At 37.0% G+C, this 15,434-nt stretch overlaps 2 protein-coding genes and 1 long non-coding RNA gene across 3 annotated transcripts; 1 reads left to right on the forward strand and 2 right to left on the reverse strand.

The window, feature by feature from the left end:
• The first annotated feature begins 214 nt into the window (after positions 1–214).
• Positions 215–5,554, forward strand: LOC133830839 (uncharacterized). The gene is made up of 8 exons (XM_062260916.1): positions 215–503; positions 966–1,164; positions 1,774–1,897; positions 2,055–2,395; positions 2,909–3,638; positions 4,403–4,602; positions 4,872–4,933; positions 5,060–5,554. The coding sequence occupies exons 1-8, from the start codon at positions 409–411 to the stop codon at positions 5,151–5,153; spliced, it is 1,845 nt and encodes a 614-aa protein (XP_062116900.1). The 5' UTR covers positions 215–408; the 3' UTR covers positions 5,154–5,554.
• On the reverse strand, positions 4,259–4,973 carry LOC133830842 (uncharacterized). Its single transcript, XR_009892228.1, has 2 exons — positions 4,842–4,973; positions 4,259–4,698 (listed from the first exon to the last, which is right to left on the reverse strand). It is a non-coding gene; the product is annotated as an uncharacterized LOC133830842 (long non-coding RNA).
• Positions 5,186–6,747, reverse strand: LOC133830840 (peptidyl-prolyl cis-trans isomerase CYP26-2, chloroplastic). The gene is made up of 2 exons (XM_062260917.1): positions 5,771–6,747; positions 5,186–5,380 (listed from the first exon to the last, which is right to left on the reverse strand). Exons 1-2 carry the CDS (start codon positions 6,718–6,720, stop codon positions 5,278–5,280), a joined length of 1,053 nt encoding a protein of 350 aa, XP_062116901.1. The 5' UTR covers positions 6,721–6,747; the 3' UTR covers positions 5,186–5,277.
• Between the last annotated feature and the right edge of the window lie 8,687 nt (positions 6,748–15,434).

The raw sequence follows: 15,434 nt of genomic DNA on the forward strand, positions 1-15,434 counted from the left end.
AATATTGTAACAAGTGAAAAGGAAAAGGATAGGAGTGCCAAAATGACAACTATTATATATACAGGTTTTCAGGGTAAGGCTATTTTGGTAACTGTAATGTTAAAATTGTAAAAAAAAATTAAATAAATATTAATCAAATATAAGGAGATTATATTATTAAAGCTGCTTAAGCATAGGGTTATATAACTACAAAAGCCAAAAAAAAAAAAAAAAAGTTGCATAATTTCCTCATTTTTATAATAGGCGGAGATGATCATGGTCTGGCAGAAAGTAAAGTGAGGCCCTAGGCTGTTCCGGAAGAGAGAAAGATTCGCCCAGTTTGAATATCTCTCGTCTCTCTGCCTGCCAAGCTCTCTTTCACTTTGTTAGTAGTTTTACTTCATCAGTGCTCTTGTAAGGCCTTCGACCATGACGGAGATGGACGATTCAGACAGGAGGTTTCATGCCCTTATGGACAGGATATTTAACACTCCCAAGAAGGTTCAGAAAGATTCCCCTTCCAGGTTTTCTTTTATTTTCTTTCGTTTGCTTTCCGATAAATACAAAATTGATTTGTTTTCTGTTATTCTTTGTGTCTAATGTTGAGTTTGGCCTCTTTTTTCAGCTAAAAACGATGTGTTGCTAGGTTAATTAAGAGAAATTTAGCTTCAAAGTTTGAATGTCTTGTTTCATTTTCCGTCTAATTGTTCTCTTTCCGAGTAATCGTGTTTTAAACAATCTAACGGAGCTTCAAGCACTATGCCGAGTTCGTTATTTTCCGTACACTAGTTTACACTTTGGTATACATAAATTGAACTAGCTTTTTCTTGTGTTTTTTTGTGCTAGGGGCTTGTATTGTTGTTGTATCGAAATTTATACCGATTGTGCTCCAAACCATTTTCATTTTGCTAAACTATTTCTGATACAATCTTTGATAAGAGTTCAGAAATGTGTGACTCCTGTTTGTTTTTTCCTTCTTTCATTAGGTCTTCGGATTTACTAGCACCGACGGTTGAAAACCCTGCAAATCCGTCATCTTCATCGGCATTAGTGGAATCAAATGCAGGCGGCAATGTAAGGGCAGCGCCGTCGTATCAGGGTCCAGAGTGTAGGCCATGGGACCGTGGTGATCTTACGAGGAGATTAACCACATTCAAATCCATGACTTGGTTCGCTAAACCCGAGGTATGGCTCTTCTACTCCTGTCGTCCAATTTTGATAGTCTTGTGCCTTCTTCTATTTCTAGTTTTATGTCAAGAGATAGAAATTTCTGAATTTCTCCGTTTAGTATGTTGGTGCTGGAATTGTACATGTTTTTTTTAGCTTCTTGAATAAGCCTCCATAGTAGCTTTATTCTGAAGTTCTTCATTCAGTTCTAGAGTGGTATGAAGTAGGAACATAGCACAAGTAGGCAAGAGTTCGGTTTAATTATTGCTTTTGCATAGAAGATAACGTGATTAGAAAAATGAATCTTGAATATCGTGACAGTCATGGAAGCATATAATACCTGCGAACTTTGCAGGACGTTCTCATTTAAACTAGTCTTCCCTGAGAAGGTATTATCTGTTTCTCTTAAGAAAATTTTAGGAACATCTATATAGGTTTTTGAATGGTTGAAGGTCATTCTTTTTTGTAGTGTGTTGGGGGGACTAATGTCCTAATTAAGTTCATTTTATTGCTGCAATTAATTCTCAAGTTGCGTTGATGACCTTACTAAATAGTTTCATTTATCTGGCCCTCTAAAAATAATTAAAAAAATTCTAACTTTACTTCAACTTCTCTCTTTCCTATCAGGTAGTTAGTGCTTTAAATTGTGCCAGAAGAGGTTGGATCAATGTTGATATGGATACCATAGCTTGTGAAACATGTGGGGCTCGTTTCCTTCTCTCTACACCTTCAGCTTGGAATCAGCAGCAAGGTATGTTTGGTTTATCTTCTACCAAGTTTGGATTTATCCAAAGTACTCCAAATTATGCTCTAATTGCCCTTATATATTTTATCTTCTACCAAGTTTGGATTATTATTAGTTTTAATAGTATGTACATTTCTTTATAATCTCCACAATTTTCTGTCAGTTGAGAAGACAGCTGCAGTATTTAGCTTAAAACTGGACAAAGGGCACAAATTACATTGTCCTTGGATTGATAATGTCTGTGCTGAGAAGTTGGTTCAATTTCCACCAACAACACCTCCGATTTTAGTTGATAAATTCAAAGAACGTTGCTGTGCTCTCTTGCAACTCTCTGCTCTTCCCATGATTTCATCTTCAGCTTTTGAGTACATGAGAAGTCCTCAACTTGAGCAAATTATTGAAAAATATTTAGTGCTGGAGTATGAGAATGGGTGTGCAGACATTTCAAGAGTAGAATACCTCAGAGATGAACATGATGTGGATTCTGTGAAGAAATATTATCAGGTCCAAGCAAATGATTAAACCGAACATGATGTGCACACGTTTCATTTGTAACTGCCATTACACGCAAATGATTGTTTTCTTTGCATATGATATTTTATTTGCATTGTTGATGAATATGGACACACCAACTTTAAAAGTAAACACATTCACAATTGCCCTTCTCTTGGTTGTTGGCATCTGGTTATTTGTGATGATTATATATTTTTTTTTCCTTATCCAGAACTTGATTATTTTAATTTTAATGTTAGCAAAGCCGGCAAGGTTCTTCTATTGTTAATATGCAATATAATTATGATTGTGTGATTCTTGAATGTTAAAACTCCATTGTTAATGTTCTCTTAATGTTCCAGTTTTTGCTTGCCTCATTGTTTTTTTTATCTTCTGTGTTATCAGTGTTCTTCACGCTACTAATGCTATGTTAGTGATTATCTTATTTGGTGGTTGGCATTCTCAAGCTAGATCAGTGATTATTACCGAGTCACTTTTATATTTTTTCACTAATGATTATTTCAGGCACAGAAGCTTATAAGTTTATGTGGCTGGGAACCACGCCTACTGCCTTACACAGTTGACACTGGGCATAGATCAAGTCAATCTCTTTCGGAGGAAAATACTCCACAGTCACCTAATTCAGCTGCTAATGATCTGAATACTGAAATCAATGTGCTATCTACTAGAATTAATGAGCCTATAGAGGCAAATGAGAATTCCAACAGTCCTTATATGCCACGTTCTGATCCAAATTCTGTCGTTCTAGATTGCAGGCTCTGTGGAGCTAGTGTAGGATTATGGGCTTTTTCTACCGTACCAAGGCCTATGCCTATGGAACTGATCCAGCTAGTAGGATATGGAGAAATAAACAGTGGAAACCATTCTGAAACCAATGATTCTCGCACCAAAACTAATTCCATAAACAGGGGAGAGATTATACTTGCTGATTCAGATAGTGCAACATTGACTAAAGAGAGACATCAAAGTTTAAATCTGACTATTGCAGGGGGTCCTCCACCAACAAAACAGAACTTTAAAGCGACAGTTTCTTTGCCTGTTATTGGTCGGAATCTAAGGGCTCGATTTTTTCATGATTCCAAATTTGGGGATTGTGTAGTTTCTGATCAAGTAAAAGATCATGTCAGTGAAAACGGTGATGACCAAAATGCATCAGGTACCACAGGTAACGGTAGGGATGGTGAAGGCGACTTGTGTATTCCTGTAAACAACGATCTTGTTTCTCATGATACTGGTAAGCAATATTATCATTTTGCTCTTTCCTTTTATCGTTAATGGCTAACTTGAAGATGACATGCTTGTCCTGTGTGATTTATTGAAGTTTTTCAGTTTCTTTTGCACCTGGTTTTCTTTGAAATATGTAGTTACATGTGTTCATATCACTTTGCCATTTCTGTCCAAATTTCTTAGATGATATTTTAATTGTTTGGTACTGTCTGCCGTTATGTTCCATATATGGCAGCATGAGACAATTATCTAGCGATTTTAGGCAAGTGATTGAAAACTACAAACAGTGGAGAGACTCATGGTACCTTAAGAGGGATTTCTTGTTTCTGGTCATTACTGTGATGGTGGAGTTCACTATTTTTGTCTTTTTTGTTTCGTGTTTATTTCTATTTATTTTCTTGTCTTTATCTTGAGGTAGTATTTCATTATATACTATTATGTTGGGCATCGAAAAGATGAACAATTGTTTTTTAGGAGCCCTTTGGCAAACCCAATCCTTTCCTCTCAGGTCCTTTGACGAAGTAGCTCTTATTTTATGGGTTCTATTGATAATGATGACTGCATTATAGTTAATTAGATCTATGATGGATAATATTCATTTTGTCATTCTTTTAAAAGCTCTGCTACTGAGAAACTTTAAAATCATTTCTTTCTTTCCTAAACCTTTTTTCCCCTTTATCTGAAACTATTATTCTTTAATCCTCTCGCCTGCTAGATTTCAAATGAAACTGAAAAATGATTTTAATGATCCTTCTTGGTCTTCCTTCTCAGGGAGCGATCTAATAAAACAAGTGTCATCAGATAATAAAATGGAGTTTGATCCCATCAGGCAGCACAGACATTTTTGCCCCTGGATTGCATCAACAGGCAAGGGGACACCTGGATGGCAACAGACAATATCTGCTTTACAGCGTCAGCAAGGGAGTTCACCACCTACATCTGAGAGATCTCCATCGTCATCTATTTTTAAGGTATTTCTTGACCTTTCTTCCTAGTGTATGAGTGAAGTGCTAGGTTGTTGAACATAAAATACCTCATACTTGCACTTGGTTCGTTTGAGATGATTACTGCCATAAATAACATATGCCATTCTCAGATCTGTTCTGAGCATAATAAACACACAAACACATGAAGATATCTGCTCGTGTTACGAGCTTGCCGATGCATGTCATTTTTAGTATATGGTAATAGAACTGTTGTTTGAACCAACCGTTACTTTGGTGTTATTACATTTGTGCAGGTAGACGATCCCCTTGCGTCTATTAGAAATCTTTTTATGTCTCCATCTGCCAAGAAAAGGAAGTACGATGTTTTATCAACCCCAAGTACTCAGAAATAGCCAAGGATTAGAGATCTCATGTTTGGTAAAATGATCAGATAAAAGTTCATTTCTCTGATGATTGATCTGTTGCATATTTTTCTGTTCAGTTCACTGGGTTCAAAAATTTATCTCTATTTGCTGTCAAACTACTGCTTGAACATGGTGAAACTTCCACTGGAAATGGCACACATTACCTGCTAGACTTCTAAATGCAAGAGCTTGGTATCGAGAGGTTGTTTAAAGCAAGATAAGTGGATTATTGTACTAGTGTTGCTCTTCGAACAAAACTGAAATAAACAAAAAAAGATGCAAATAGCATTGTGTACTACTCCAGCAAGCCACAATTTTTCACCACCACCTTCGAGTACGGACGATTGAAACCTCTTTCTGCAACAACGGCTCTCTTGTCACCTATTAGCTTGGCCACCCTTCACAAACGGACAAACTTTTTGTCAGTGTATTTATTCAGAGGCTAAAAAGTTAGTACCCGAAGGAGTGTGAAAATTTGTGTTCTCATGGTTTGTAAGAAAATGATCTCTGACTGTATAATACCTATTTTTTCCTCCATATTAATATCACACAATTTTGACTGCTTTAGTTAATATTATGTGCAAACGATATAGATTTTTCTTTTATTAGCAAACAACTCTTACAGGCGCTATTACTTATCAATGAGGACTAGCAAACAACTATTACGAGAATGTGCAGAGACGGAGAGAACTCAATTAAAAATATAAGAATTTAAGCAATTAGAGAGTTGAGTTGAGAGATTTCAGTCTAGGTAAAACAATTACATCTTTTTTGGCTTGTTAACTTACTTAAAATAAGGAGAGCTGGTATTTTCCTGCACAGTCTTGACCTTGCCAATCTTCTCCACGACCTCCATTCCTTCCAAGACTTTCCCCACCACCAAAGCCGAATCATCGAGCTCCGGCGAGTCCTTCATGGTGATGATAAATTCCGTCCCATTCGGGGCAGCCTTGACCTCCTCCTCATCAATCTCAAGCTTCCCTCCTCTTGCAACCAACTTCTGTTTTGGAGGTGGCCTCGAAGGATCTCTGACAACAAGGCTCACTGTCCCAGCCAAGTTTTTGGTTCCGGGGCATTTCTCCTTGGCTCTTTCCCACTCATCAAGAAGATTTTCAGCCTCCAAATTGCTTCCAGTTCTGTTAGCCATCTCTGCGTCAACACCATAGGATCTCACCCCACCATGCTGAACATAACCAGGCATGATTTTGACAAACTCCTTCCTTCTGTAGCTGATTCCAGCTGAACCACTAACAAGGTTAGCTAATCTAGTAGCTCCAAGTGGAGTGTCGTTTCCGTACATCCCTATTACAATTCGACCCACCGGTTCTCCATCAATGGATATATCTAGAAATGTTCTCTTTGTTAAGCTCTTATCACCACAAGTGGAAGCAGGGTTCGTATCTTTCTCGTTTTCTTCAGCTTTTGCTTCAGACAATCGGAATGGCTCTGCGCCACTTTGAAATCCCAAGAGGAAGAGCAAGAGAGAATTGGTACGGATTGTGAGCTCCCGGCGTGATAATTTGCAGCATTTTTTAAGCTTAGGATAAGATTGGGAAGTGGGTAATTCTTGGACTTGTGGATTAGCCAATGGTGATGGTGTTGGAGAAGGAAGGAACTGAGTTGAGGGCTGCAAGAACTTTGGGCTCTGTAACATCTTTGTTTTTTTTTTCTTTTCCCTATAGTGAATATCCCTATGTTTTTCTGGTTGATTTTTTCTTCTTCTTGGGTTTCTTAGCATGTGAGAGATTTTCGTGGATAAGAAAGTTCCAAAATCCAATCCATATTTGCTTTATAAATGTCTATATTCTGTGGCACCCAGCAATACTTGCCATCAATCCAAACAGCCACGCATAATAAATGCCTATAAAGTTATTTTATTTAATTGAATAACAATAATGGCCTATTTTTTTCCCTAGTAAATTAGTTAAAAGAAATGGAACTATCAACTTAATAGTTAAGAATTTTTTCTTCTCACTTTTTTTTTTATTATGCATCCATGAATTCAGTTTACAACAGTATGCTAGCAATGAAATTTAGACTAGTTTAAATTTATTGTTGACCATTTTTTTTACCAATATACAATACAGAAAGTCCTGTTTAAAATTGTTTGAAGTATAAGATCCAAACTGGCATTAGAAAAAAAAATGGATGCTACAAAATTTTCTATTCTCTATTTTAACTTTTAATGAATATTTATTTATTTTTAGTTCAATTTATTAAGTAACTTAGATTTTGTAGTGTTGACGCGATTTTTCACCAACAATGGATTAAGAAATCCGACAATAGAGACATTAGGCATTTTTACTAAACTGTTATTAAACAAATGAAATATATCACAGATACTCACATTTTTACGTGGTTCGGTGGTTAAAATCCATCTAGTTTACGAGACAATCTTATTAACCTTTTTAAGGCTCTGGGTGAAATTGTTTCTGACAATTTCAACAGAGTTTTTGTATATTAAGAATCGGTCCCTTTTTCTATCCATTCCCCTGGTATTTATAGAGGGTTTTCCTGGACAGTTTTGGGTAACTGCGTACGTAATATGGTAAATAATAAATTCGGATAACCTCTCATTTATATAGGGATATGATTACCTATGAAATTTACATCTGTTATCTCAGGTAATAAATGTGTAATAAAATCTGGGTATTAATGAGTGTATAAGGAATCTCCGAATCTTTTGGGATCTTTCCTTGTGCGTCATGACCAAGCTTCCGCGAGCTAAATGCCTCAGAACTAACCTATCCAAAGAAGGCGGTCTGGCCATCATGCATCTCGAACTAGGTTATCGGCGCAAGAGGTCATCTAAAGATTATCTGGTCGTCGTAAGCTGTCAAGTTCAACTCGAGCTGCTCACTCCAGAGTTTATTAGATATTCTATCTGTACGCTTTCTCCATTCGCTTATCTGCCAGCTGTACCACGTGCTGAGTGATTCAGTTCGTATTTATTTTGGGGTACAACATGTAGTATATAATTGTTGAGTTTTATGCCCTTATAAAACCATGTCACACATGTAACACGATTTTATATTGTCAATAAAAGAAGTAAAAATCATTTAGTTTGACAACTGTGTTGCTTGCTTGTTTTATTACATGATTATTGGAATAATACAAGCATTTATAAAATCCCGAACATATAAACAGTTACAATTATAGTGACTAGGTCACAGTGGATTATAATTGCAATTATATGTTTAAAAGAACGAGTCCTAAGATTAAGTCAATGCATTGAATTTTCACTGATCTGGTAATCTACGATATGATCTACTTACACATTCGGGGTGTGATGTCTTATCCAAGGCATCGACCAAGTAGATAAGATAGGATGTATTTTGTTACATTGGATTAGACCGATATTGATTATTGATAAGATAAGTATCATTATTATCTAATCTAATCACATTACAACGTTAATGTAACGCCCTACTGCCTTAGAGCCGTTACTAAGTGAGTTTAAAACATGCAATTAACTTGCTAATCGAGGTTTTAAGACAAAAGTGTAATTAAACCATAAACAGAGTCATATACTTTGAAAATAGTTCCATTCATTAAAAATCATAAAGCGTTTAACATTTGGGATCCCAAAATACTGTTTAGAAATATTTACAACTCAAAAAAGATATAACCAAAGTCGGCTAAACGACAAAATCTAGGTTTAGTACAATCATCTCCCAAAATACCCCTGGCCGTGGCAGCCAGGCAGGCCAAACATGTACTCGCCACTTCATGCTCTCTGTAATCATGGTTGTTCGACTTTTCCCTTGCCCTTACTTGCACCATAGAGCACCCGTGAGCTGAAGCCTAGCAAGAAAACTCACACAAGCAGATAACATATGCATATTTAACATTCAATATACAATTAAGCCACCATCAGGCTAAACACATACGGCCATGCCGTCCCAGGCGCTTTACCAGGTCCTGGGTTCGCGGTTCACATCGTGTGGATATCTCAGGTATCCTTTAGGGTCTCGCCCTGGCAATTCGCACTCCGCGTGCTAAACGCTGCTCCCGGCCCCTTCGCCGTTCCCGACCCTTGCCGTTCTCGGCCCTCGCCGTTCCCGGCTCTTGCCATTCAATCACATATATGCACACATAGCATAACTAACCAAATACTTAAACATGCATAAGCACAATCAATGGGGCTACGCCCTGCAACACAATCAAATAGAGCTGTGCTCCACAATACATACTATAGGGCCTCGCCCTACTCTACGGGTACATCCGTTTTCTTACCTGTGTCCCGAGCTTTCCAAGCACCGATGTCTCAAGCACAATCCCCAAGTCTGAGCCTCTCCGAAACCCTAGTCACAACGCGTCAACAATATTCACCCATCAAGTTCTAATCCATTAAATATCTTCGAGTCATAATTCTAATCTCCAGGACCTTGAATTCTATCAATCCGGGTGATAAAATCCATCATGAGCCTTAACTTTTGGATTCCCGAGCCTAAAACCTCCTTAAAGTCCAAAAAGGCACTAAGCGCAGCGACCCCAAGAACCCATGCCGCGGCCCCCAGCTCAACTAGAGGCCCTGCCTCCTTTTGCCCACACGCGCCGCGGCCCTGCCTATAGGGCGCTGCGGCGCACCTCCACTTTCAGGCCGCCCAAAGTTCTAAAGGGCCGTGGGTCAGCAAGAACAATGCCGTGGCCCGACCCCTCGAACCCAGAAAAACCCACCATTTTCTCTACCAAAACCAAGCCAATTACCCCTAAAGTTAGTCTAACAACTTAATTTAATCATCTCAGAAGTTTCACTATGATTCCAGCAGCAAAACCTAACAAACTCTAGCTTTAAAACTTATCAAACCCAAAATTCATTATTCAACTTCAATACCTCAAAAGAACTAAGAAAACCAGTCAATGACCACTGAGTTAACTATCTAAAATCACAGTTGATGCTTACCTTAGCCTCAGTTTGAATCCTCAAAGTGATGCTGAGTTAATCCCCAAGTCAAGAGCTCAAATCCTTGCTTAATTCCCACCTTTTCCCTTGGTTTGGCTTAGAGAGAAAAATGAGAGAGAAAGAGAATGTTTTGGGTCGGTTTCTCCATCTGAGTATTTCTTTGGTTTTGTTTTATTTAACTTAGTCTCTAAGGGTACCTCAAGGCTCAGGGCACCAAAAACGTCCCCGAGGGCAAAATGGTAAATTTCCCCAATATTCCCTCCTAAACATTCTATCTTGAAATATATCTCCAAATATTTATTTCCATAACTCGATAACCCCATAAAATGTCTAATACCCGAAATACCCTTCGACTCGCCCCGAGTCGGGTTTTCGACCCTGTTGTGACTTTCTAGCTAATGGCTCCCTAGGACTGTCTCAGATCGTGCAACACAAATATACCACAAGTGTATCACAATTATCACATTTATGCCATCAACGGGCTAAAATTACAAACATGCCCCTAATAACCAAACGGGGCCCACATGCATATTTAACTCACCTAAACATGCATCTCTAATCACATATTCATACAAATTCACATATTATAATAATAAATCACTTATTTCCCTCCAGGCATACTGTAACACCCTAAGTTGCTAATAAGGTTTAGGACCTTGATTACGTGCCTGGAGGGCAATAAGTGAATTAATATGACAATATGTGAATTTAAATGAATATGTGATTAGAATGCATGTTTAGGTAGTATAAATATGCACGTGGGCCTCGTCTGCATGATAGGGGTAAATTGGTAATTTTAGCTCGTTGAGGGCATAAATGTGATAATTATATTATGTGATTTGTACCATGTGGATGTGGTGATATTAATATGATGCACATGCCGAGACGGTCCTAGAGAGCTAGATAACTCAAAATTCACAACGGGATTTTATACCCGGTTCGGGAGGAGCCCAGGGGTGTTTTGGGGATTTTGTAAGTTTAGTTCTTGTAAGTTAATGGTAACTGGTAAACTGGTAACTTGTGTAACTGTTAGTAACCGCTGAGAGTAACAGGTTTTGATGGGGAAATGGTATAATTGTAATGTAAGTAAAAGGACAAGAGTGCCCTTGAGGTTTAGTTAGGAAGGGATATTAGTGGAGGGATAAGATGGTCTTTTGGCAGTGGTTTGGATAGCTTTGGCTGAGGGAAATGGATATACACGATCCTTTATGCTAGGTGTGACTGAAATTAAGATTTGGAAGGCTAGAGAAATCAAGAAGGAAAAAGGGAGAGTCAAGAACTTAGAAGGCAAAGTGGAAGAGGAGGTGAGCTGTGTTCTTTGAGGCTAGTAAAGAGCTTAAGGGTGTGGAATCAAACACAGATCAAGGTCTACACTGAGGTAAGGATTTAGTCCCTGTTTTTGTTAAGTTTTGAATTTGATTTTTGGAAGGAATTGAAAGATAGCCATGGCTTGTTTTGCATGAGAATTCAGCTGGTTTTTCAAGGGGGAATTCGGTTTAAAGCTTGGATTGGAGGGAGCTCAAGTTGAATTTTTGATTGAGGTAAGGGTATTAAACATGTTTGAAATCTCATAACTGTTATGGTTTTAAAATCTAGAGGTCTGGTTTGCACTTCTCTCAAGTTTTGGTTTAAGTGTTTGAAATCTGAAACCTAAGTATGAATTCTAGTAGTGATTGAGTAATTCAGCTAGGTTGTGATGTTTATAGGTTGTTGAAGGGTCTATTTGGGGTTTTGGGGCTTAGGTGTGAGTTTGGGCTGATTTGGGAGTGTTTTGGCTCGGGGAAATGCAGAGGAAAAACCCAGATTTCTGGGTTCGTGAAGGAGCACTGCGGCCCTGTTCTTGGGCGCCGCGGCGCGAAGCTGATTCTGGGCAGGGGAAGCTCTCTGACTTGCTGGGCGCCGCGGCCCTCTAGGGCAGCGCCGCGGCGCTAGGCTATTTTCAGCCGCGGCGCTAGGCCATTTTCAGAACACAAGATTTTGCAATTTTGAGCCTTTGCTCCAGGGGTTCGGGGGATGTCTTCGATGTATTGTTTTAGGGATTTGGGAGTTCCGATAGTGTGGGATTGGCCCCGGAAAGTGGTTTTGGATTGGTTAGCATTAAAGGGTGTTTCATATGTGTTGTGACTAGGTTTTCGGAGGGGCTTGGGATAGAGGACCGTGCTTGTGATCTTGGTGCATCGGAAAGCTCGGGATACAGGTAAGAGAACTGTAGCACCCGTGTTGCAGGGCTTGAGCCCATTGAATTATTGCAGGGCGCGACCCTAAATTGTATCATTGCTAGGATATAGCTAAATATGAGTGATTGTATATTTGATTGTTATTTGAGAATGCTTAATGTGGTAAAAGCAGAACGAACGGCGAGGGGCCGGGAACGGCGAAAGGCCGAGAACGGTGAAGGCCGAGAACGGCAGTGGGGCCGGGAATACCACTTAGCACATGTAGTGCTTGTGGCTAGGGTGAGACCCCAGTGGATACATGGGATATCCATACGGTGTGGACCGGGATCCCAGGCTTTGGTAACGCTTCTGGGACGGCATGGCCGTATATGTGTTAGATTCTGTGGACTGTCTGACTAGATATGAGCTGTTTGCTGTAATGACTGTATTTTATGCATGTGTTACGTACTGTTTGAGTTTTCTTGCTGGGCTTCGGCTCACGGGTGCTCTGTGTTGCAGGTAAGGGCAAAGAGAAAGTCAACCAGCCATGAGTACGGAGAGCGTGGAGGTGGCGCATACATGTTCGGTCTGCCCGACTGTCTTGGTTGGGAATATTTTTGAGAAATGGCTGTATAAACCCTAGTTTTGATGGTTAATTACTTATAAAATTGTTTTGAGTTGTAAATATTTTATAAACTGGTTTATGGGATCCCGAATGTTAAACTCTTGAACTTTTAATGAAATAGAATACTTTTTAAAGATTACAGCCTAGACTTTCACTTAATCACACTTTTATTTAAAAAACCTCGTTTAGCGAGTTGATTGCACATTTTAACCTCACTTAGTAACGGCTCTAAGGTAGTAGGGCGTTACACACACTAATCAAGAACCTAAGCCTAATTAGCAAATTTGGGACGCTACAGTTAACCATAAGTCAATTCAATCTTAATTATGAGTGATTAATATTCTGCTAATTGTATTATTCAAGTCTTTTGATTTGTTTGTTACCAGCTTACCCTACGGACTAGCTCATACTTACATATTGGAGATTTGGTAGTATAGTTGAGTGGGAGTATTTATCATAGACATGAAATCTATAGCTTCTGTTTAAGAAGTGAAACGATGATTTCCTTATAGCTTGATTCAAGTGTTAAATGATAGAGTACTCATTTCTATAATTAAGTTTACAGAAATATCATTTACAAAGAACTTAGTGGAAGTTAAGGATAAAATACCAACGAGGGGTAAAACGGTAATTTTTATCCGTCTTATTAGTAGATCATCTATAGAAGATTGAACGACGATTATGGTTATAACAATGGATAACATATTTACATTTGGTGTAAAGCATTCTATGAATTCAAGAGTGTGATTCTGAGTCTATAGTGGAGTCACGAAGAATTAATATGGTAGTGAGATTATTTGTTATAAATAAACTCACCGTAACTTATTGGAGCCTGAGTTCATGGATCTATGGTCCTCATGTCATCTCTTATCAAAATGGACCTAGCAGTCTTGAATAATTAATTATAAAAATATCATATTGACTAGTTCAATGGAAATAAATAATGTTAAATTATTTATTGATATTTTGCGAGAAAAGAAATAGAAGAAACTTTGAAGATTTTATTGCAAAGTCTCAAAAAGAGAGTATTATAGCCAATTGTGACAATTTTGTTAATATTGATAATTTGGTATTAATATTAATAAAATAAATTAAATAATGGTCAAAATTATAATTAGTTAATTTTGACAAGTATTTAATTAATTATAATAATTAAATAATTAAAATAAAATGGGAAACTAAAACTTATTTTATGTCCTAGCTAATTGCCTATATATACTTGTGTTATATTTTCTAAGTTTTCTCATACCCAATGAATCAACGGAGACTAACTTGTGAAAACCCTAGATATCATATTCCCTATATAGACAACTTAATGAATTTTATTTCAATTTCAATTTAAATTAATTAAAATAATTAACAAAAAGATAAAAGCATTTGTCTCCCACAAATGTACTTGGGAACAATCTCTTTGTTTTGAATTTAAATCCCAATTGGGCCTAAATTCAAAACCTTTTTATTTATTTATCTTTTAATTAATTAATTAAATCCTTATTCAAATTAACTTATTATAATTTGAAACTTGATTTAATATTATTTTTTTATATTACACAAATTTATCAATATTAATAAATTTACCCAAAAATTCTCTTTTATTCTCTAAATCTTATCTTTGTAAAATTTTCCAAAAATTGACCTAGTCAACTTAAAAATCATATTTGATAATTAAATTAATTAATTGAAATATTCCAGATGATTTACTCAAAGGTGATGCGTGGACCATGGATCCATGAAATCAAGCTCCAATAAGTTACCGTGAATTTATTTACGAATAATTTCACTACCTTATTAATTCCTCCTGACTCCACTATAGACTCATAATTGAACTCTTGAATTCATAGAACGTATTTTCCAAACTACAAATACGTTATCCATTGTTATAACCATTACAGTCAGTCAATCCTCTATCGATGACTTAGTAACAAGCTGGGTGTAAATTATAATTTTACCCTTCATCAATATTTTATCCTTAACTCCCACTAAGTTCCTTATAAATGATATTTCTATGAACTTAATCACAAAAATGAGATCTCAATCATTTAACCTTTTGAACAAAACAATTAAGAAAATCATCTTTTCACTTCTCATAAAGAAGTTATAGATTTCATATCTATGAATAATACTCTCACTCAATTACATTACTAAATCTCCAAGATGTAAGTATGGGCTAGACCGTAGGGTAAGCTAGCAACGAACAAGTTAAAAGATTTAAATAATATAATTACCAGAATATTATCACTCAGAATTAAGACCGACTTGACCTATGGTCAACGTTGTGACATTGTTTAGATTTAATAACAACGATACTTATTTATCTATCAATAATATCGGTCCTAGTCCGATGTAACCAAATACATCCGATCTTATCTACTTGGTCAATACCTTGGACAAGACATCACACACTGAATGTGTAAGTAGATCATATCGTAGATTTCCTAATCAGTGAAAATCCAATGCATTGATCTATTCTTAGGACTCTTTCTTTTAACCATATAATTACAACTATAATCCACTGTGACCTAAGCACTATAATTGTAACTATCCATATGTTCAGGATTTTATGAATATTTTTATTAATTGAATAAACATGTAATAAACAAGCGAACAATGCGATTGAATAAACAAAATAATTTATACTTCTTTTATTGATAATAACAACGTGTTACATAAGAAATATAGTTTTATTAAGGGCATAAAACCCAACACTTATCACACCAATCCAAAGTTTTTTATTAATAACCAATCTAATCCAATTATAAATTAAA

This window comes from Humulus lupulus, chromosome 4 (assembly GCF_963169125.1).
Source record: "Humulus lupulus chromosome 4, drHumLupu1.1, whole genome shotgun sequence".
NCBI lineage: Eukaryota > Viridiplantae > Streptophyta > Magnoliopsida > Rosales > Cannabaceae > Humulus > Humulus lupulus.